At 43.5% G+C, this 21,300-nt stretch overlaps 1 protein-coding gene across 1 annotated transcript; it reads right to left on the bottom strand.

The window, feature by feature from the left end:
• Positions 1 to 1,463: 1,463 nt before the first annotated feature.
• LOC147638904 (uncharacterized) lies at positions 1,464 to 13,576 on the bottom strand. Its single transcript, XM_086792887.1, has 2 exons — positions 13,330 to 13,576; positions 1,464 to 2,189 (listed from the first exon to the last, which is right to left on the bottom strand). The coding sequence occupies exons 1-2, from the start codon at positions 13,574 to 13,576 to the stop codon at positions 1,552 to 1,554; spliced, it is 885 nt and encodes a 294-aa protein (XP_086649013.1). The 3' UTR covers positions 1,464 to 1,551.
• Positions 13,577 to 21,300: the final 7,724 nt, after the last annotated feature.

The following is a 21,300-nucleotide window of genomic DNA, read 5'->3' as shown; positions in this document are numbered from 1 at the left end:
GTCTCGTATGCATATGGAAATTGAAATAACTATGCATGTACAAAAATAAGACTTTCCTACCTGGGTCACATTCGTTGCGACCTCATTCGAGGTATTGGCATTCCCAGCCAGGTACTGGGCATCACTTGTACCAGCATTGTTGAATGTGACCCCACTTCGTATGCACTTGGGAGCCATCCTCGACACAAAAGTTAAGCAAAAAACATGAAAAAACACTCGAACGTAAACTGCGGATTTAACACTTGAGAGGGTTAAAGAGCGTAAAGTAAACTAGTTCTAAACACTCAAATTCGCTGTAGTTTTTACCCTTGATTAGCTTGATTGGAGCTTAATTCTTGAGAGAGAGTGTGTGTAATAATGAGAAATAAGAGAGGGAGCCTGATATTATAGAAAGAGGAGAGAAGATATGCCCCATGAGAAATAAGAGAGGGAGCCAATTTTGAAAATTCTGTCCGAGAATAGAATTATATTTTACGAGTCAAATTTCAATCCAGTGTGTCGAACAAAGGGAATTCTTTTTGTTTTCTTTGTTTTTGGGGAGGGGGGTAGAAAACTTTATCTACACATGCGCGTGCTTGGACATTGCTGCTTGGATATTTTTTTGGGGGGTGCTTACGGGGTAGGGAAAAAGGTGAAATTTTCAGGCTAGAAAGAAATTTTCCCTGGATAAAATAAATGGTACGCACGTTTCGTGCAAGATTACAAAACGTCGAAGCTCGCCCGAATCGAATATACTGCACATACTACCGCCAGTTTTAGTAGTAAATAACTTGTCATCTTTCTGCTAAAGTAGATTATAGAAGGTGATCCCGTTTGATCCATCCGGGAAAAGGCCGCATTCATTCATTCCCAGACACACTGTGAGTCTGTCTATCTCTCTCTCTCTCATCAGCCTGTTGTGCAGTCACCAGTGCAACAAGCTTCGGAGGACCATATTTATTATTATTCGATTATTTTTAAAAAACTAAAATATGTCACAGACTCACAGGAATTATGTGATCATTTGAAGTATGTGGTACTAAAAGACATGTGACATAAAGGTACCTGCCACGGAATGTGACATAAAGGTTCTATAAAGACATGTGACATTAAGGTTCCTGCCAGTGCTGCCACACGGAGTACAAAAAGACATGTGACATCCACAAAAAGACGTGTAAATAAAAACATAAGGGCTTAATTGAAGGGTTGCCTTTAAATTTAAGGGTTTCTTTTTTTTTTTTCTTCAGCGAGAAAAGGTAGAAAATTATATTAACAAGAAGAGCCGCATGGGCTCAGATTACAAGAGGAGAATCTGGGATACAATACTAGGAACACGCCTAATAGGCTCACTGGCCAGAAGGTTTTTTTTTTTTTTCTGTCGGTGATGTGACATAAAGGTACTTGCCATGGAGTGTGACATAAAGGTCCCTGCAATGTGTTGCGACATTGCACAAATGCCGTGAGTGTTATATATATATATATATATGAAATGCATGTTGGAACGTGCAGCATATGCGTGCAGTAAGGAGGGTGAGACAAGGCAATATTGGTCATAGTGTGAGGATGGGGAGGTCATGGGGAGTTGTGGCTATTATGGTGTTGTGCGCCAGCGGCCTGCTGGGCGTAGCGAGCGGCCATGGCAGCATGGAGGACCCCTTCAGTAGCGTCTACAACTGCTACCTGGAGCTTCCGGTTCCCACGTCGGCAGCTTGCCAAGCCGCGGTGGCGCTGAGTGGGACCCAAGCGTTCTATGATTGGATGGAGGTGAACCTGCCCAACGCCGCTGGCCGCCACCGCGAGCTCATTCCGGATGGCCAACTGTGCAGCGCCGGGCGGGAGAAGTATCAGGGCCTCGACCTGGCACGCTCCGACTGGCCAGCCACCTCCTTGTCCTCCGGCGTCCCCTTCACATACCTCTACCTGGCCACCGCCCCGCACTTGGGCTTCTTGGAGTTCTACGTCACCCGGGATGGTTACCAGCCCACTGAGCCGCTCAAATGGGCAGACTTGGAGGACCCGCCCTTCATCAACGTCACCACCACGCTTGACAGCGGCTCCTACCAAATCCCCCGCACCACGCCTGCCGCCAAGGCCGGCCGCCACCTCATCTACGTCATTTGGCAGCGCTCCGACAGCCCCGAGGCCTTCTACTCCTGCTCCCACGTCGACTTCGTCGATGCCCTCTCTCTCCACTCCACCACCTAGGCCCTCTGCATGTGTCCCGACCAATAGCTAGAAAGGGGGTGAGTGGCATGGCCACTTGCTCTTTCTCTTAGGGGCAGTGCTCTCACGCACGGAATGCTCTTGTTATAATAAGAATCAATATGTTTCATGCGCGCATCGTCGCCTCTCGGTACTGTGTCTATAATTTTCGATCACTCCTCCCTTCATTCGCTCTCGCTCTTCCCTACTCTCTAGTCTCCCCATGAGTATCATTCTCTCCTCTCTCTCTCTCTCTCTCTCTCTCTCTCTCTCTCTCTCTCGTTGCCACGCATGGGCGTGTGCACATATGTATATAGGGTAATGGGACCATGCTATTATGCATTCATTCATTCCCAGACACACTGTGAGTCTGTCTATCTCTCTCTCTCATCAGCCTGTTGTGCAGTCACCAGTGCAACAAGCTTCGGAGGACCAATTAGATTACTATGCTGTTATTTAAAAAAAAAACTAAAATTAGATTATTATTCTGTTATTTTTCTGCTAAATTAGATTATAGAAGGTGATCCCGTTTGATCCATCGGGTAAGTCACCAGTGCAACAAGCTTCGGAGGACCACATTTATTATTATTCTGTTATTTTTTAAAAACTAAAATAGCGAATGGCGCATTTTCAAGATTTTCCAAATTAAAAACTAGGCTCAGAGGTTCGTTCCCTGACGAGAGAGAGAGAGAGAGAGAGAGAGATCAATTAAACAAGGTTGCAAATGAAATCATTTACAAATGGTCCTGCAAAGTTATGGTGTGTTGTGTTGTTTGGCATATGGTGGATTCCAAGCACTTGTTGTTTTGGTGAACGGTGGATCCTAAACAATTCTCGACTTTACTAATTTGACTAGAGTAGTGTATTGATTGCCATATGGTGGCCGATTCCAAGCACTTCTAATCTCTAGTCTTTTTTTTTTGGCATAGGGTGGATCCTAAACAATTCTCAATTACACTTTTACTACTTTGATTAGCACAGTAATATTGGTATCCCAAATTTTTACGTGAACTTTAAAAGTTTCTATGTAAGTCCTTCGAATGTTGTAATAAGATATACACAGCTTCAATTTGAACTCAAAATGCTGATTAGTATAGGTTATGAGTAGAATTAGAAGTAGCTAAACATTTTCACTGCAACCGCTCGTTTCTCACAAAATGAATTTACTCTCAACACATTGGCACGTGCCTAGAAGACAATTGCTTTCTACTTCTAACCAGATGTTTGCTCCATAAACATAATGTTGTTTGTTGACTCCACCTTTTGAAAAACCTCTTTCATACAAATATCGTACAACTTAAAGATGAGCCTTGAAAATTAAAGCACTATGCTTATTGCATACTCTTACATAAACAAATATGAGCGATACTATGCTCACATGCGTTTGATCCATATGTAATTCTTGGGTGTTTCAAGTTATACTTGATTGAAGGATTGATTCTATCGTGGCTTCAACTTAGCTCTTTTTCACAAGTCCCATGCAATGTTGCTCCACTCCTTTCCTTCATATTACACCACATGGAAGAAACAACCTGTCTATGCCATTGTGGAAGAATTTCCACTTTCCTTACGCTTGTTTTAAAATTCAAAAAGGTTCTTGGTTGTTTGGGCACGTGGAGTATTCCACGTGTGTGAGTGGAACAATTTGTCGATCACAAAAGATCACAAAGTGCCACTCTTCTCCTTTAGTGTACGCGACACTCATGCACAATTCGAGTGGAATCTAGGAGAGCTCTACAAAATCCATGTACTACTCGTTAATCATGTGCATAAAGCAGTCAATATCAAGGTTGGGTTCTTCATGCATGTAGAATTGCCATCGATGTCCGGGACCCCGATCCTGGGGCCCGTGACACTTGGTATCAGAGCATGGATCATTGGGAAGCCCACATGGGGGGCATGTGATGCCAGGTCGGAAGAAATCATAATTAAAAAAAACAGCAAAAACGGCAATTTGAGCAAGACTATATGACAGTCACAGAGCCGACGGCACAAAAGTAGCCGACAACAAAAAAACTCATTTTTGAGCATCAAGATGATGGAATTTGCCCATGATTACATATACCTATCACGAGTGTGTGGACGCGAGGTACATGATGGCATGCTTGGTCGAGACCGCCGGGGACCTAGGCTGCAAATATGGAAGCTTCAATAACAAGGCAGCTCTGGACGACGGATGCCCAAACGATGGAATTTGAAGACATGTTATATATGAAAAGTGATCGGTTTTCCAAGTAGAATGTACATATGCAGTCTCTTTTGTGAAAATCCATAGTTGACCAGTGAGCTATTTGGCATGTGGAATGATTGGTATGGATACAAGGGAAGATATCAAGGTGCAAGTCCAACTGAGTTGTTGGCAAGGGCCAATTTCTAATAGAGGCCCATATCATTCATACGAGGAGAGTCAAAGATATATGAAACTCGGTCCTGGTGGAGCTGATATAGCACTTTGAATCAGAAGAACAGCGGGCTTAGGACCTCACATGAGATAACCACCATGGAAGGTGAAGATTTGAAGAAAACGACAATCCAGATATAGTGGCACATTTCAGACCAGCAGCACTCGACTTCGTGGTTGCGGGTTGGAAACGCCACATCAAGATCATTTGTGAGGGGAAACAAGACAACCATGTAGAATTAGCCGAACCGTGTGATCCGGGAGAGGCACATCTTTTGAATATACATATTGATATGAACTAATGGGTATGTGGAATTTTAAAATGCATGAACATATGGGAATTGAGCAAAATCAGCATGTGGAATAAACGGCAATACAGGTGCCAAGAAGAAACGGTGTGGTAAGCCGAATCAACTTGAATTAGGTCATTGGCCGAAATGCAGAGCTGTGAAGCTACAAGGATGCAGATGTATTGGGTTGAAAGTGACATGATGCAAGACCGAAGAACCCTTGGAGGAGTAGGCTTGTAGTTGTGAAGCCAGAGACTAGCATGAGGCAAGTACGAAGAACCCTTGGTGGAGAAGGCTTGTTCTTCTGCAGACGCATGGATGAAGTTTGCATGTGATTGTTGACACAAGGGGGTTGTAGCGTGAGAGGCACAAGGTACTGCTCGTGGTAGAAACGGCGTGTGAATGGAACCTACAGGGTCGATCTAAGATGGAATCATGAAGCATATGCAGATAGATATCAATGAAGCAACAAAGGGGCCATGTATGCATTACAGCGACCGGTTATGGGACTGGAAGCTGATCTTTTGAAGATTGATGCAGCGGGTATGGGACCGTTGTGTCGGCATGGTACTCTCATATATATCATATAACATGTAAGAGCAATGAATGCAAAACCGCCATGCAAAACCGCCAAGATGAATCATTTGGGAATATCAAGCGGGATTGTATCCGCTAAGCGGCAAGGTGTCCACTAAGGCCATGAGGAGCCTTGTGGCAGTGAAGCCACCACATTCTTTTCAGAGATCATACATATATTTATATCTGCAGAAGGTATCAGATTGAACATGAAAGTCAATGAAGCTGCGCACAATGGTATGAGATTATATGCAAGGGACTTGAACCCCCATATAAGATGAGATCATATGCAAAGGAGCTTCAACCCCCATTTCACATGCAATCATATCCAAGGGGCTTGAACCCCCTGTCACTCACAGCTATTAGCAGCATCCAAGGGGCTTGAACCCCCATATATCAGGCAACTGGGCAAATAAAGCTGTCAGTTTCAGATGGAGTTGGTGGAAGCTACTGTGAAGTGGAAACCATTCTCACCATTGATATGCGGGTGAGGGTGAGACCAAAGACGGCATCAATAACCCCATCATCTATATCATCATGTGGGTCGACAGAAGGTTGGCAGAAGCCAGGTAAGTAGAGTTGGCAAGAGACATCATCATTCGGGTAAGGGTGAGTCCAATCATGGCACCAATATTCCCTATTCATATATATCATATCATCAGAAGGACCCAACATAGTGGTCATATCAAAGTGGCCGTGCAACCAGTATTGCTGCACAAGAAGGTCACAAAACCGAAACTACAATCCATGGACTCTTAGGTGTGTCAAACACTTTGGGGTCCATACCGGCCCAAACTGGAGAAATCTAGGGAGGGTAAACAGATTTTGGAATACAACGTGCTACATGAGGTCAAGTTAGGACCATGAAGGCACATATGCATACCAAGGGGAACTTGAAAGATGGAAACAGTTGACGATTTTGACATTTGGAGCATTTGCTGTATGGTGTGGCCAGCATTGCAGAGGAGATTGCACTATGAGGACATTGTGTTATTAGGGATGGAACTACAACACAACTGATCTACAAAGAGTCAAGACCTTAGACAAGTTGGGAAAAGTTGACCAAGCGGGACATGTAGAGGAAGTGGTGCTGAAGTCATACATGAGTCAAAAGATTTTACACCAAATTCCTCTTATTTTTGTAGGTTTGCTCTCCTGAAGATGAGAGTTGCCTTATGGCTTTGCAAAGAAACTCCTAAAAGTGAGATGCCTTATTAGAGAAGAGAGCTAGCCAATTTCCTGGTGTCCCCCTAGATCCATAACGTAATGACACACCAAGCGTTGCACTTGATGCCGACCAATGCCCTTGTGGTCTATGAGAGCAGCGTTCATTGCAACCAATGCTGCCAAATCTGCGTCCACCACTTTTGAATTGGTACTGCCAGCTCTCGCACTAGCTATGCAAATGCTCTGGCTGCTTAAGAAACAGAGCATGACGAATAGGAGAGGCTACTATATTACAGCCTTTGAAACATGCAGTCCTCATGGTCCACCACCACGATCAGAAGCAACTAAGGCTAGTTGTGAGAAGGAGACCAAGATTCGACGCTGAAGCAAAGGTCATGGGGCCAAGATGAGCAACAATTTCTCCAAGCACCACCCTATGCATTCATAGATTCATAACCCTCTTCCTTGCACGTGCACAATTGTATGCCTCCAGCATTGGTTCAGTTCACTACTGCCGCAATGCCCCATGCTGCCTTCGCAATAGCATTGCCATGTGTTGTGCCTCGTCGCCATCAACCTTCTAGCTCACAGCGTCCTATGTGTGTGTGTGTGTGTGCGCGCGCGTGTGTGCGTGAGAGAGAGAGAGAGAGAGAGAGAGAGAGAGAGAGAGAGAGAGAGTGATGGCCCGCATGAGTGCAACACCTTGAACACCTACCCTAAACGAAAGCTACAACACAAGAGAAAGCACAACCACTGAAAATCAAAGGTGGCCAATACGCACACTGTTTTGTTCCTATGGCAGACTGCCTTGGCCTAGTGGGGGGTATGGCCTTGTGCAGGCCAAAAAGGGCTTAGGGCCAAGGGCATATTACAAGAAGTGGTCACGGCCCAAGCGATTATTGTATGTATTGGGGGGTTCTTCGAGAGAGATGTCTGCATCTTGTACACATACCATGGTAATAGAGAAGGAAGTAGCTTGTACATTGTATAGGTACCATGGTAAAGGAGAAAGAAGCAGCATGTTCCTCCAAACCACAACAATGAGAAGGCCTTGTCTAGTGAAGGGAGCATTACCTGGAATGAGAATGTGGCATCTAGACAAACATCATCATATCTTTCAAAGTCAAAAAGTATTTTTCGGGTTTCTGGAAACAATGCAATGCATTTGTAGCATCAGTATGTGGTTTTGGCAGACACAAGCCATCCAATAAACTGGTGCATGATAGCAGATTCTATTTTTCCATGAAGGCCCCGCAATGCCCTGGCTTAGAACTCAACATCTAGAAGACTCTTCCAAACTCAAGAATCCTACTTAGAAAACATATCAAGATCTTCAACTTTGCAAGTGTTCGAAAGAGAGACATGGCAGCCGAGAATAGAAGTTTCACACAGACAAAATTCTGTTTAAATAGGTTTACACCAACTGAGCTTCTGATAACAATTGATGAACAAGAACAAACCTGGAACAAAGGCCAATAACCATGCAACCAAAAAGAAATAGTCAAGCCAAGAGTTGGTGTGACACGAGGGCAACTAACACAAGTTTGAATTCAATACTTTTGTGTGTTACATAGCACGTTTATGCTACTCAGGAAGAAACACTCCAGACATGAGAAGCCGAGGGAGCTGCTAGCAAGCTCATACTAAAAACAAGGAAGAGCAACCTCAAAATGATGCATTGAATCATGTAATTGGCTTCAGCTCACTGAGACTGTAGAGATACTCTCTACATAAGTAGGGAAACAATTGCAAAGCATAATTAACATTCAATTGCTAGGAAGCTGTGTGCAAAAAGCATGAAAGACCAGCAACAACTATGTCATGGCAAATTCAGTTACTAACATTTCTTCAATAATGATAGCAACCACAAATAGAGCAGGGTGCTGCTAGACATGGTGGTTGTATGTGACATGCTTGCTTGACACTCTACCCACCCCTTATCTCATTATGTCCACAGTTGCCACAGCAGAGGTTACTTGGGGTTTCTCATTCCATACATTTGATTTGATGCATCCTGTAGTCGAGAAAGGGGTTCAAGAGAATATGGAGAACACGATAGTGGGAACGATGGCAACATAGCAAAAGCTACAGATGTAAAATCTTGCAAAAGGTGACAATATGGTGCGAGGTCGGTCGCATCCATCGCTTGCGACAAAGATGAAGTCCCTTGGCCTGCAGAAGTGCATAGAGATGCAAAGCCTCTCTTTCCGAATTAACTCACACACAATGGTGATGCTGCAGAGGCAAAAAAGTCAAGGCCACTTGTAATCCGTTGCTTCTCCCTATCCTCTTAGCAGCTCAACTGATTTGTGGGAATGGCCAGCTTTGGGATCTCATGCTTTCAAGGTTAGTCATGACCTCTTGTGCGCACATTTGGGAGTCTCCTCCACCAAGCATGTCTCCTCTTAACATAATCGGGGTCCTCCATCACTGCGCACACAGTGTATAGTGCTTTCGGGGTTGGTAGCGAAAGCCGATTGTAGGCTTTGGAGAGAGGCAGAGCACTGTGTGCTCAGTTGAAGCAGCACTGAATTGCTAAAGATGGCATTCGACAAGGAGGGCAGCCAGCTCAGTCCTTTTTGGAGCTGTGTGCTTGCATGCTTTGGCCTCAATGCAGAGCAAGGGGAGTCGCTCAGAATTCACAGATTTACTGGCTTTCGAGGGTGCTAATTTGCCAACTTTCATGACATCTCAACCTTCCCATCCGCGCTGCTACTATTCTTAATTTACCGTACGCTTGCTGCTGCTATTCTTAGACTACTGAAACCACCTTTTTTGACCGGATGGAAAATCAAATTTCCACACCTTGCAGGACCAAAAAAATTTCATGTGATCATGGCCATGTGAACAACGGTTGAAGAATCAAATTTGAAAAGTTGATTTTGAATAATAATCATTCTGCCAGCTGAAAGAATGCCGAAAATTAAAACTTGCATGTGGAAGATGCTGCAACAATTGATGCTGAAATTGCTGCCAAGAGGGCAATGTTTAGAGGGGTTAGAGCTGCTCGAGGGAGACCATGTGACATATATGAAGGGCTTGAGCCTGAGCTAGGAGGTTTATATGAATAAGAGAGGGGAAGGTGGCATAATGTCAGAAGAATATTGAAAAGTTGGTTTTTTAGATATGGGGTTTTATGCTCAGGTGGATTTTCAATAGGAGACGAGGATGGTGGTTTCTGAGAGGAATATGCTAGTGATGTGTGTCCCCGGCTACACACATGTGAACATCTCTGCGCGCGCGACACGTAGAGGGTTGAAACCTTGCTAGGCTTGAAGTTGAAGGGGCTTGTGATGATCTCTCCAACATCTCCTCTCTAACAAAGTTTATGGCAGGGCCACTGTTTTCACGTGAGGATGCTACTTAGCAAGGCTGGAGCTTCGACTCAGGAGCGCCACAATGCAGGTATGTGACAAGGTAGACACCAAGACATGGATGATGAGCTGGCCATCTTTAGCTGATTTATCTTCCTGGTAGAAGGTTTGGGTACCATTGTGAGAAGTGCATTGGACATCCATATTGTTGGTGTTCCCTATCACTCACCACTTACTTAGGCATTCCATGCAACCTAAACACATTCTCCATAAATTCTTGAGCCACCATAGAAACTGTATATTTCACCTTTGTGGGTATGAAATGAGCCGCCTTTGTTAATCTATCCACTACCACTTAGATGCTATTCCACCCTTGCTTAGTAGTGGGCTACTCTTGCCCATTAGGGACGGGTCAAGCCAACTCTTTTGTAAATAAGTATACTCCCAACTCCTCATTGGGAACGCTAATCCCATATCTTTCAATGCCCTCCTCCATAACTTTAACCATGAAAAAATCCACCATAGGCAAAAATTCTAAAACAAAGAAGAAATTAAGAAGTTATATAAACAAACATGGAAATCTTGAAAGAATTTTTTGTAGTTTACGCACCCATCCTTGTGGCCATCTATCATAATCCCAGCAACATGTTGATGAGGAAGGGGTGCACACCAAAGAGGTGGCTCTATAAATAATGTAAGTTTTATATGTCATGCACTAAAAAATCATTAAAAGATATGAATAAATACCAAAAAATGGATATAGGTTGTAAACCTTCAACCCTCGACTCCAACATATCCAAAGTGAATAGAATGTCATACATGATTGTCCCTAAATCAAAACAAAACTTTTTAGAATATATACATAAAACAAAGAACGAAGAGCTATGGAAACTCCTTTTGGCATGCATCCTTGTCTTGTCATACGACGACAGGGGAAAGGAGGTGCTTAATAGGAGAGAGACACATGCATACAAAAAGACACATACAGAAAATTAGAACACATAACTTCAATACAATACCTGAAATAATTACCTAGAAGCATCTAAGATCTACGCATAAATAATGTTACTTATTGTAAACCAAGCAATAAGGTGGATATCCTCCCCCAAGTTAGAGATCATAAACTGAAAGGACGTTCTGGTAAAAAAACTATAGCTCTCAAATCAGGTCAATCACATACACACTGTCTCGGAAGTAAAGCATCTTGGAATGGATAATTGCCATAGCATTTGATATATTTTCCAAGTCTACCAATAAAACTCGATGGTAAATGGTAAAAATTAGACATGTAACAAATTGCTTCTAGGTACTTCTTATTGCCATATGTAAAACTTCCTTATATACAACATTGGTAGTACAAACTGTCTCTCGACCACTCACATTGGTCTCATAGCAAGTAGTATCTTGAAGAAATACCTTGACAGCATTCGATGATCACACACGCGAGAAAGCAACATATAACTATCCCTAACTAAAAGTATAATCATAAAAGAGACATTGTTTGGCCTTGTGATTTATTTATTGTCATGGGCAAATGCGAGTCAAACAGGGAACTGCCTCCGCCTCATATCAAATGAAAGCTGCAAAATGTATGTGGAATGACAGTTATTCTTGGAATGAGACCCTATCTCCAATATTAGTCCCAGTAATAATTTTCGCCTCTAACACCTTTGTGTCCAATTTCTTGCATATTAATCGAGTACCATTGCACAATCCCTCTCAAGGATTTACATTACGCAATAAAATTATTGGAGCATTTCTTTTCAGAATCAATCGATGAGGTGGATAACCACCACCAAGATTAAGACTGTTCAGGTACTCTGTTGCATATAAAAAAGATCCTTCACCACTGTTATTAACTGAATCTACACTGAAGTATTGCTTACTCTCCCCTAGCATGGAATCCAGTGCACTGCTATTGATCGCATCAACTTCAAGGTTTGGAGGTGCAAGAATAGCATGCTCTCTAAAATACGATGCATAATCTACAACACTTAGAAGCCCTGTATACACCCATTTAATCAAGTCCTCCATAGACCCTCTCTCTAAAAGCATTTTTGATGGAATTGACACAATACCTTCTTTTGTTCCCTCCCTCTCTATTCCATTGCCAATGTCTAGAACCCACTATATGAATTCATGCTCTGTTAAGTTATTACCATTTTGAAGTACCTGCATGTTCTGTGTAAGCTTCAATACTGTAGTGTCTCTCGATATTTGTGAGTGACATAATGTAGCATTAACAATGTCCTATCGTCCTCCCTTTGGAACAATTGGCAAGATCTACCTAAAATCTCCACCAAACAATATGACCTTTCCACAAGCTGATCACTACCCATGATGTCTCTTAATGTCCTGTCCAAGGCTTCAAACGCATATTGATGGGTCATGGGTGCCTCATCCCATATTATTAGCATAGCTAGCTTCACAACATCTGCAAGCTAGCCTTTATGTTATAGGTGCTAGCTGCATGTAGGTCCAATGGTATTTTAAACCGTGGATGAGCTATGTGACCATTGCCTAGTAGCATGGCTGCAATGCGAGAAGATGCACATGCCAAAGCAACATGACCCTCCCCATGCAACCGAGAGAGGAAAAAATTATAGAGAAAGGTCTTTCTTGACCCTCCTGGACTATCGAGAAAAAACACTTCACCAACACCTGCATATACTGCGTCCAAAATCTGATTAAAGGCCGCTAATTGACAATCATTTAGAGTTGTTTTCATTTGATCAGAAATTTGTGCCTACTACTCAACATTAAATTTCTCTCTTCTTGTAATTATCCATTTGTAACTATGGACACAGTTGATCTGTCCACCACAGGAGGCATTCCCTCAAACTCAACCAACCTTTGGCCATGTTGCTAAAGAATGCATTCTAAATGCAATAGAGCCTCATTCTTTGCCATTACCTGACGATCATTTAAATTCTCTATAGTCAGTTGTAATGCATGAAAAAAAATCATCCAAAATTTTTAACGAAAATCTTGCCCACAGAAAGGCCAGGAGAGGCTGGCTCACAAAACACCAAAATTGTGACAAATAGGTGTCTCAATTGCGATCCGGTTTGATGAGCGGCCTCTTGCATACATATAAACCATTCTTCATCACTTTCCAATAAACCTCTAGCTATGCATGCTCCCTTGAAAGTAGGATAGACTTGCCCATCAAAAGTGTGGAAGTCATCAAAAGACTTACAGCCTTTGCTCACCAAACAGATGGAGAAACGTTGTACATGCGACCGATGATATAGCCTAACTTTCTTCTAGTCCACTTCTTAAGACTCGTGTTCCAAACCCATCGGCTAGGAAAGTCACTATAAAGTAAATCTTTTACATCATCGTGCAACTCATTACATGCAAAGGGTAGTTTTTTTGTTTCTTTCTCTATTAATTATACTTTGCAAATCATCATCATCTCGAAACATGACATTATGATGTAGGGGAATATGAACTTGTAATCTTTGGACATCGAGCTTTTCTTCATGCATATCATATTCATAAATTTGCCAGCATGCTTCTAATGCTGACACATAACGTGCATCCAAGTACCTACTGACCTCATCCACCACACCATCAGTTGAATGTTCTAGTTCTCCTTGCCTTTCTACATGATTTACAGTCTGCATTCTGATTGTTGCTGTCATGACCCTTGTACACATATCTATACAAATATTTAACTGCTGTGATTGTGGAGCATACTTTAACATTGATGTGTGCCTTGTATTTCATGGAGGAAAGGATTAAATGGCACTATCCGATTGTCAATGATAGCTCCTTTCACTTGTATGTTCCTACCATGACCTCGACGCATATAATTAGGATAGCCATCGCTACCCACCATAGTAGATTCAGAGAAGGCACGCAGATAATGACGACTACATTTCCCATTAGTCATGCTGCTGCATGGAGCATTGGGATTTAGTGCACCACCACTACTAGAGGTTTAGGGCATACCGACGTTAGAACACCGACACAAATGTCGAACGTCGGTATGTATGTCCTAAACTTGGAGGTGAAAAGTCAGATGGGTAATTTTCAAAAATGCATATATTGATGCATATACCGACGTGTATACCGACGCATATATCGACGAATATTTTGACAGATATACCGATGCCCGTAACTTTTTTTTACAGCCGAGAACCTATTATTCTTTGTTTTGCACGACGTCGAACATCCAGACAAGGTATGCGTCCATCCCTCAAGCGTTCGCCTTCTTCCATTCAACCCACTCTTTTGTTGTGTGTGTGTGTGTGTGTGTGTGTGTGTGTGTGTGTGTGTGTGTGTGTGTGTGTAGAGAATTAGTGAAGTGTGTGTGTAGAGCTCCCTCTCTCTCTCTCTCCTTGGGCAGTTTGCCTCTCCCCATCTCCTCATCTTCTTATGGCGTTTTGCCTCTCCCTCTCTCCTCATCTTCTTATGTGTGTGTGTGTGTGTGTGTGTGTGTGTGTGTGTGGAGAGATTAGGGTAAATGTGTGATGTGTGTATATCTCATTCCCCTCTCTCCATCCTTCTTCTTACCTTCTTAATTATGTATGGAGAGAAGATTTGTATGTGTGTGTTGTGAGAGATGTAGAGAGTGAGAGAGCTTGTGTATGTGAATCTATTACTAATGTATGCAATGTGTGTGTAGGTTTGTTTCTCCCACGTGTGTCCTAGCTTGCAGATCTGCTTCGAACATGCACTATCCAAACCACATTTGAGAGGTAAGCACATTACCAATTATGTTGTTTTATTACTTCTCTTTTTGTTATGTTTTAATTTGTTCTCAATTTGTAATTATTAATTGAAATTGAGTATGCAAGCTTGTTGTTTTATGCACATATATGCTAATATTAGCATATATGTGAGTGCATAAGAAATTAATGTACGTGCTTATTTGTCTTTACACACACACACACACTTTGCAAGAGAGAGAGAGAGAGAGAGAGAGAGAGAGATTTTCTTTTTGGCACATACCCAAGGCATTTCGATCTCTTTTTTGACTTGAAATGTAATGTCTAAGACATGCATGTCAACGTGTTAACCTATGACGGACATTGAGACGTACTATGTTTTACGTCATGTAATTAATTTAAGTACTCTGAGTCATGGGCCGGGCTTGTCGGCACCACATGTAAAGGGTAAAGGGATTGGGTGATCACCGATGAGAGGCGCACCTTGAATATCAGTAGGATAAGGGTTAGGATCAGTCGGCCATGTATGGGGATCCATGTGTGAACGGCTAAGTCACCTATAAGAGTCAAATGTAACCCTAAAACTCTCATTCTCAACATGTGGAATACAAAGTGTGCTCTTGCCTTAACTTCTCGGTCCCCTTCTCCTGTGTGTGTGTGTGTGAAAGAGAGAGAGAGAGAGAGAGAGATTGATCGAGCACTGTGTGGCGGCATGGCGGTGGCGAGGCAATAGAGCGGCGACGACGGCTCCTTCACAGCGATGCGAGAATCCTTCACGACAGCGGTTTGAGCGGTGAGTGACACACCTTTGCTTTCTGTTTGAGCTTGCTAGTTTCTGGTTGTATGCTTGCAGCCATTCGTGGCTCGCATACAGTGTTCGGCAAGTCCCCAGCTCCGACTCGTGCGGTAAAAGCGCACATTTGACTCTTATAGGTGACTTAGCCGTTCACACATGGGCACCCATCAGTAGGATAAGGGTTAGGATCGGCCGGCCATGTATGGGCGTCCATGTGTGAACGACTAAGTCACCTATAAGAGTCAAATGTAACCCTAAAACTCTCATTCTCAATGTGTGGAATACAAAGTGTGCTCTTGCCTTATTTTCTCGGCCCCCTTCTCCTGTGTGTGTGTGTGTGAGAGAGAGAGAGAGAGAGAGAGAGAGAGAGTCATCAAGCAGTGTGTGGCAGCACGGCTGTGGCGAGGCGGTAGAGCAGCAACGGCAGCGGCGACGGTGGCTCCTTCTTCACAATGATGCAAGAATCCTTCACGACGACAGTTTGAGCGGGAGCTCGGGACTTGCCGAACACCGTATGCGAGCCACGAATGGCTGCAAGCATACAACCAGAAACTAGCAAGCTCAAACAGAAAGCAAAGGTGTGTCACTAACCGCTCAAACCGTCGTCGTGAAGGATTCTCACGTCGTTGTGAAGAAGGAGCCACCGTCGTCGCTCTTCCGCCTCGTTACCGCCGTGTCGCCACACAGTGCTTGATCGCTCTCTCTCTCTCTCTCTCTCACACACACACACACACACACAGGAGAAGGGGACCGAGAAGATAAGGCAAGAGCACACTTTGTATTCCACACGTTGAGAATGAGAGTTTTAGGGTTACATTTGACTCTTATAGGTGACTTAGCCGTTCACACATGGGTGCCCATACATGGCCAGCCGATCCTAACCCTTATCCTACTGATATTCAAGGTGTGCCTCTCATTGGCGATCACCCAATCCCTTTACCCTTTACATGTGGTGCCGACAAGCCCGGCCCATGACTCAGAGTACTTAAATTAATTACATGACGTAAAACATAGTACGTCTCAATGTCCGTCATAGGTTAACATGCCCCCTTTCTTGATGTAGATTCCGTCCTCGGAAGCTATGGTATGGTAAGCTCGATAGGGTTTGTTGTGATAGACCATCTGCAAAATAGGGAAGTAGAGTGAAAGTATGCAAGAATTCAAAAGATATAAAGTGTAATAAATTTAAGTATGTTAGACCACAATGGATGTTCCTATGAGAACTTAGTTTAAGGGGTCACATGAATGAGCTAGTGTAGCAAATTAACAGGAGTTTAAAATTATTGAAAGTAAATCAAGAGTTAGCAAGGTGTCAAAGGTTAATCAAGGTTTATAGCTGGCCTAAGTTAGGAAAAATAACCAAGCTTAATAAATAAACAGATGACCACAACGTGTCGACTCTAAGAACAAGTTAATACCACGAGCCTAGGGACACAAGAAATATCAGAGTTACAGGAGCCTTTTGCCTTTATTTCTTTATGCACGTGATAATTTTTAAACACAATGGCGACCTCCCTAAGGAAAAACTAACATCGATCCTGGTACCATGTTTAACACAAGGCATTCTCCAGGAATCTATTAGTTCACCTTAGGCAAGGCTACCCCCTACCAACCCAGGGCATCGGTCTAGAGTAGACTACTCCTCGCCTACCAAGTGTCAATAAGGCAATAGGCCAACATTAGAGCACATAATAGACTTGCATTGCCATTTATTGTAGGATCTTTTTTAAATTTATTGCTTTTGATCTTCGCTCCTGATGAGAGAGCTTGTGTATGTGAATCTATTACTAATGTATGCAATGTGTGTATAGGTTTGTTTCTCCCACGTGTGTCCTAGATTGCAGATCTGCTTCGAACATGCACTATCCAATCCACATTTGAGAGGTAAGCACATTACCAATTATGTTATTTTATTACTTCTCTTTTTGTTATGTTTTAATTTGTTCTCAATTTGTAATTATTAATTGAAATTGAGTATGCAAGCTTGTTGTTTTATGCACATATGCTAATATTAGCATATATGTGAGTGCATAAGAAATTAATGTACGTGCTTATTTGTCTTTACACACACACACACACACTTTGCAAGAGAGAGAGAGAGAGAGACAGAGATTTTCTTTTTGGCGCATACCCAAGGCGTTTCGGTCTCTTTTTTGACTTGAAATGTAATGTCTAAGACATTGAGACGTACTATGTTTTACGTCATGTAATTAATTTAAGTACTCTGAGTCATGGGCCAGACTTGTCGGCACCACATGTAAAGGGTAAAGGGATTGGGTGATCACCAATGAGAGGTACTGCACCTTGAATATCAGTAGGATAAGGGTTAGGATCGGTCGGCCATGTATGGGGATCCATGTGTGAACGGCTAAGTCACCTATAAGAGTCAAATGTAACCCTAAAACTCTCATTCTCAACATGTGGAATACAAAGTGTGCTCTTGCCTTATCTTCTCGGTCCCCTTCTCCTGTGTGTGTGTGTGTGAGAGAGAGAGAGAGAGAGAGAGCAATCGAGCACTGTGTGGCGGCACGGCAGTGGCGAGGCAATAGAGCGGCGACGACGGCTCCTTCACAGCGACGCGAGAATCCTTCACGATAGCGGTTTGAGCGGTGAGTGACACACCTTTGCTTTCTGTTTGAGCTTGCTAGTTTCTGGTTGTATGCTTGCAGCCATTCGTGGCTCGCATACGGTGTTTGGCAAGTCCCCAGCTTTGACTCGTGTGGTAAAAGCGCACATTTGACTCTTATAGGTGACTTAGCCGTTCACACATGGGCACCCATCAGTAGGATAAGGGTTAGGATCGGCCGGCCATGTATGGGCGTCCATGTGTGAACGACTAAGTCACCTATAAGAGTCAAATGTAACCCTAAAACTCTCATTCTCAATGTGTGGAATACAAAGTGTGCTCTTGCCTTATCTCCTCGGTCCCCTTCTCCTGTGTGTGTGTGTGTGTGTGAGAGAGAGAGAGAGAGTGATCAAGCAATGTGTGGCAGCACGGCTGTGGCGAGGTGGTAGAGCGGCAACGGCAGTGGCGACGGTGGCTCCTTCTTCACAATGATGCATTCACGAGACGACAGTTTGAGCGGGAGCTCGGGACTTGCCGAATACCGTATGCGAGCCACGAATGGCTGCAAGCATACAACCAGAAACTAGCAAGCTCAAACAGAAAGCAAAGGTGTGTCACTAACCACTCAAACCGCCGTCGTGAAGGATTCTCATGTCGCTGTGAAGAAGGAGCCACCGTCGTCGCTCTACTGCCTCGTTACCGCCGTGCCGCCACACAGTGCTCGATCGCTCTCTCTCTCTCTCTCTCTCTCTCTCACATACACACACACACACACACACACAGGAGAAGGGGACCGAGAAGATAAGGCAAGAGCACCCTTTGTATTCCACACGTTGAGAATGAGAGTTTTAGGGTTACATTTGACTCTTATAGGTGACTTAGCTGTTCACACTGGCGCCCATACATGGCCAGCCGATCCTAACCCTTATCCTAATGATATTCAAGGTGTGCCTCTCATCGACGATCACCCAATCCCTTTACCCTTTACATGTGGTGCCGACAAGCCCGGCCCATGACTCAGAGTACTTAAATTAATTACATGACGTAAAACATAGTACGTCTCAATGTCCGTCATAGGTTAACATGCCCCCTTTCCTGATGTAGATTCCGTCCTCGGAAGCTATGGTATGGTAAGCTCGATAGGGTTTGTTGTGGTAGACCATCTGCAAAATAGGGAAGTAGAGTGAAAGTATGCTAGAATTCAAAAGATATAAAGTGTAATAAATTTAAGCATGTTAGACCACAATGGATGTTCCTATGAGAACTTAGTTTAAGGGGTCACATGAATGAGCTAGTGTAGCAAATTAACAGGAGTTTAAAATTATTGAAAGTAAATCAAGAGTTAGCAAGGTGTCAAAGGTTAATCAAGGTTTATAACTGGCCTAAGTCAGGAAAAATAACCAAGCTTAACAAATAAACAGATGACCACAACGTGTCGACTCTAAGAACAAGTTAATACCACGAGCCTAGGGACACAAGACACTACAAGGGATCGGGCTCATACCCGCGCTCTTAGCCGCTAAAAATGACTTGTGAAAAAAAGTAGCGGGCCCGTGTATCAGCGCGTGTATCATCGCGGCCAGAGACATGCGTGTAAAACCGCGTGTATAGTACCACTCAGACGCGCGTATACACGGATGTGTAGCCGCGTTCTTTTTACAGACGCGTTGATACACGCGGCTATACACGCCTTTTCTTATATTAGACGCGCTTATACACGGGTGTATAGCCGCATCCTGTTCAGTTCCAATGTTCCAGACGTGTTTATACCTGCGTCTATACACGCGTTTCTTTAATTTAGATGCGCTTATACACGCGTAATTGCCAGTTTATACGCATTAATACACGCGTATTTTCCAGGGTATCCGCGTAGATACACGCGAGTTTTAGCAGTTCTGACGCGTTTATACACGCGAACAGAGAGCAAAAAAAAAAATCCAGAGAGTGCTATTTGGTGCCTGAATACTGTTCCAGCATTCCAGCACCCAATAGCACTCTCTGGTTTTTTTTTTTGTGCATTAGACCATCCCATTAGACCATCCACAAAGAACATATGCACGAGAGAGATTAAGACAAGAACGACATGAATGCATACATTGTCATTACACGATTCAAGACAGACATGAATGTAATACTATCGATCAATCAATTCAATATTACTATCAAAATTTCATACATGTATACAAGGGAGTCCATATCTCGAAGTAGCCCATGGCTTGAGTTTACAAAAAAATATATACAATCACATCCTCAATATGGAATGTGATACTATAAGTCTGAGTACTACTCAGACCCAGATGATGACTCGGTGCTCCCTCCATGCTCAGATGAGCTCACATCGGTCGGAATGTCCGAGGAGTAGTGCTCACGTCCACCCTCTGCAGCAGCGGCGGCGGTGGATCATCAGCAGCTTGTGCCTGTTCAAGTAATATATAGTATATAAGTATATATATATGCAATTCAATAAACCAAAACCATTCGTTACGAATTTTCAAGTACCTGTCGACCGTATGGTCTCATGGCCATCTCAAACTGCGCGTCCGTAATACGTCCCTCGGCTCTGAAGATGGCCCACGTGTCACGTCTGCTATGCCGGCGAGCATACGCAGTATCGTGGGTTGTGGGCTTCCTCCCCGTAACTCGTCGCTGTATCATAATCAACACAATTTGTAAGATTAAAACAATCATAGAATCAATGAATTAAGTAAACAATCAAATAAAGTGGCAGGATACTTACGAACTCTGCCTCCCATGACTCGACGCCGCCAGATCCGAAATGCGAAGATCCAATGGTCTCCATCTGGATCCGTCGTGCCTCCACATGCTGCCTACTCTTCACGCCACCCTCTGCTCGTTTCTTTGCCTCCTTCCACTCGTGTTTGTGCGCAGTGGCAGGTTTCTCGGCAGGATAGCCACCCGCAGCTACATTTAGCCGGTCATCGTACGCGAGTTTTTTAAGGTGAGATCTTTTATTACTTAAGATCTCCCTTATTCGCGTCCTTCCCCATACATCCGAGAATGTAGCATGTGGGGGATTGGGGTACCGACTATGTACAGCCTCTATCACCTCCCCAACTAATCGGCTATTTTGATCTTTAAATTTAATAAAACAATTTCTATATGAGTTTGATACTACCCCACGCATGTACTCCATTACCTCCCTCCCCCTCGCATCCATCACTATCCCGCCCCTATCCGTCACATCATAGCAGACTACTCTCTCTATCTCTCTCATCTCCTCCTCTTCCGAACTGTCTCCTCTAACTCTTCTCTCTCTATCTCCTCTCTCACCGCGTGCCCTACTACCTCCCCCACTTCCCCCACCTCCCCCAC

Source organism: Cibotium barometz, chromosome 4 (genome assembly GCF_041138505.1).
Source record: "Cibotium barometz isolate CiBa-2024 chromosome 4, ASM4113850v1, whole genome shotgun sequence".
NCBI lineage: Eukaryota > Viridiplantae > Streptophyta > Polypodiopsida > Cyatheales > Cibotiaceae > Cibotium > Cibotium barometz.
Note: the sequence above shows the minus strand (reverse complement) of the source record. Positions and strands in the feature narration are given on the sequence as shown.

Coding starts and splice junctions, on each gene's coding strand:
- LOC147638904 (XM_086792887.1), bottom strand. CDS start 13,576: ATGACAGCAACAATCAGAATGCAGACTGTAAATCATGTAGAAAGGCAA. Junction 2,190..13,329: donor AGATGATGATGATTTGCAAA/GTATAATTAATA, acceptor GGACACATGCAG/AGGGCCTAGGTGGTGGAGTG.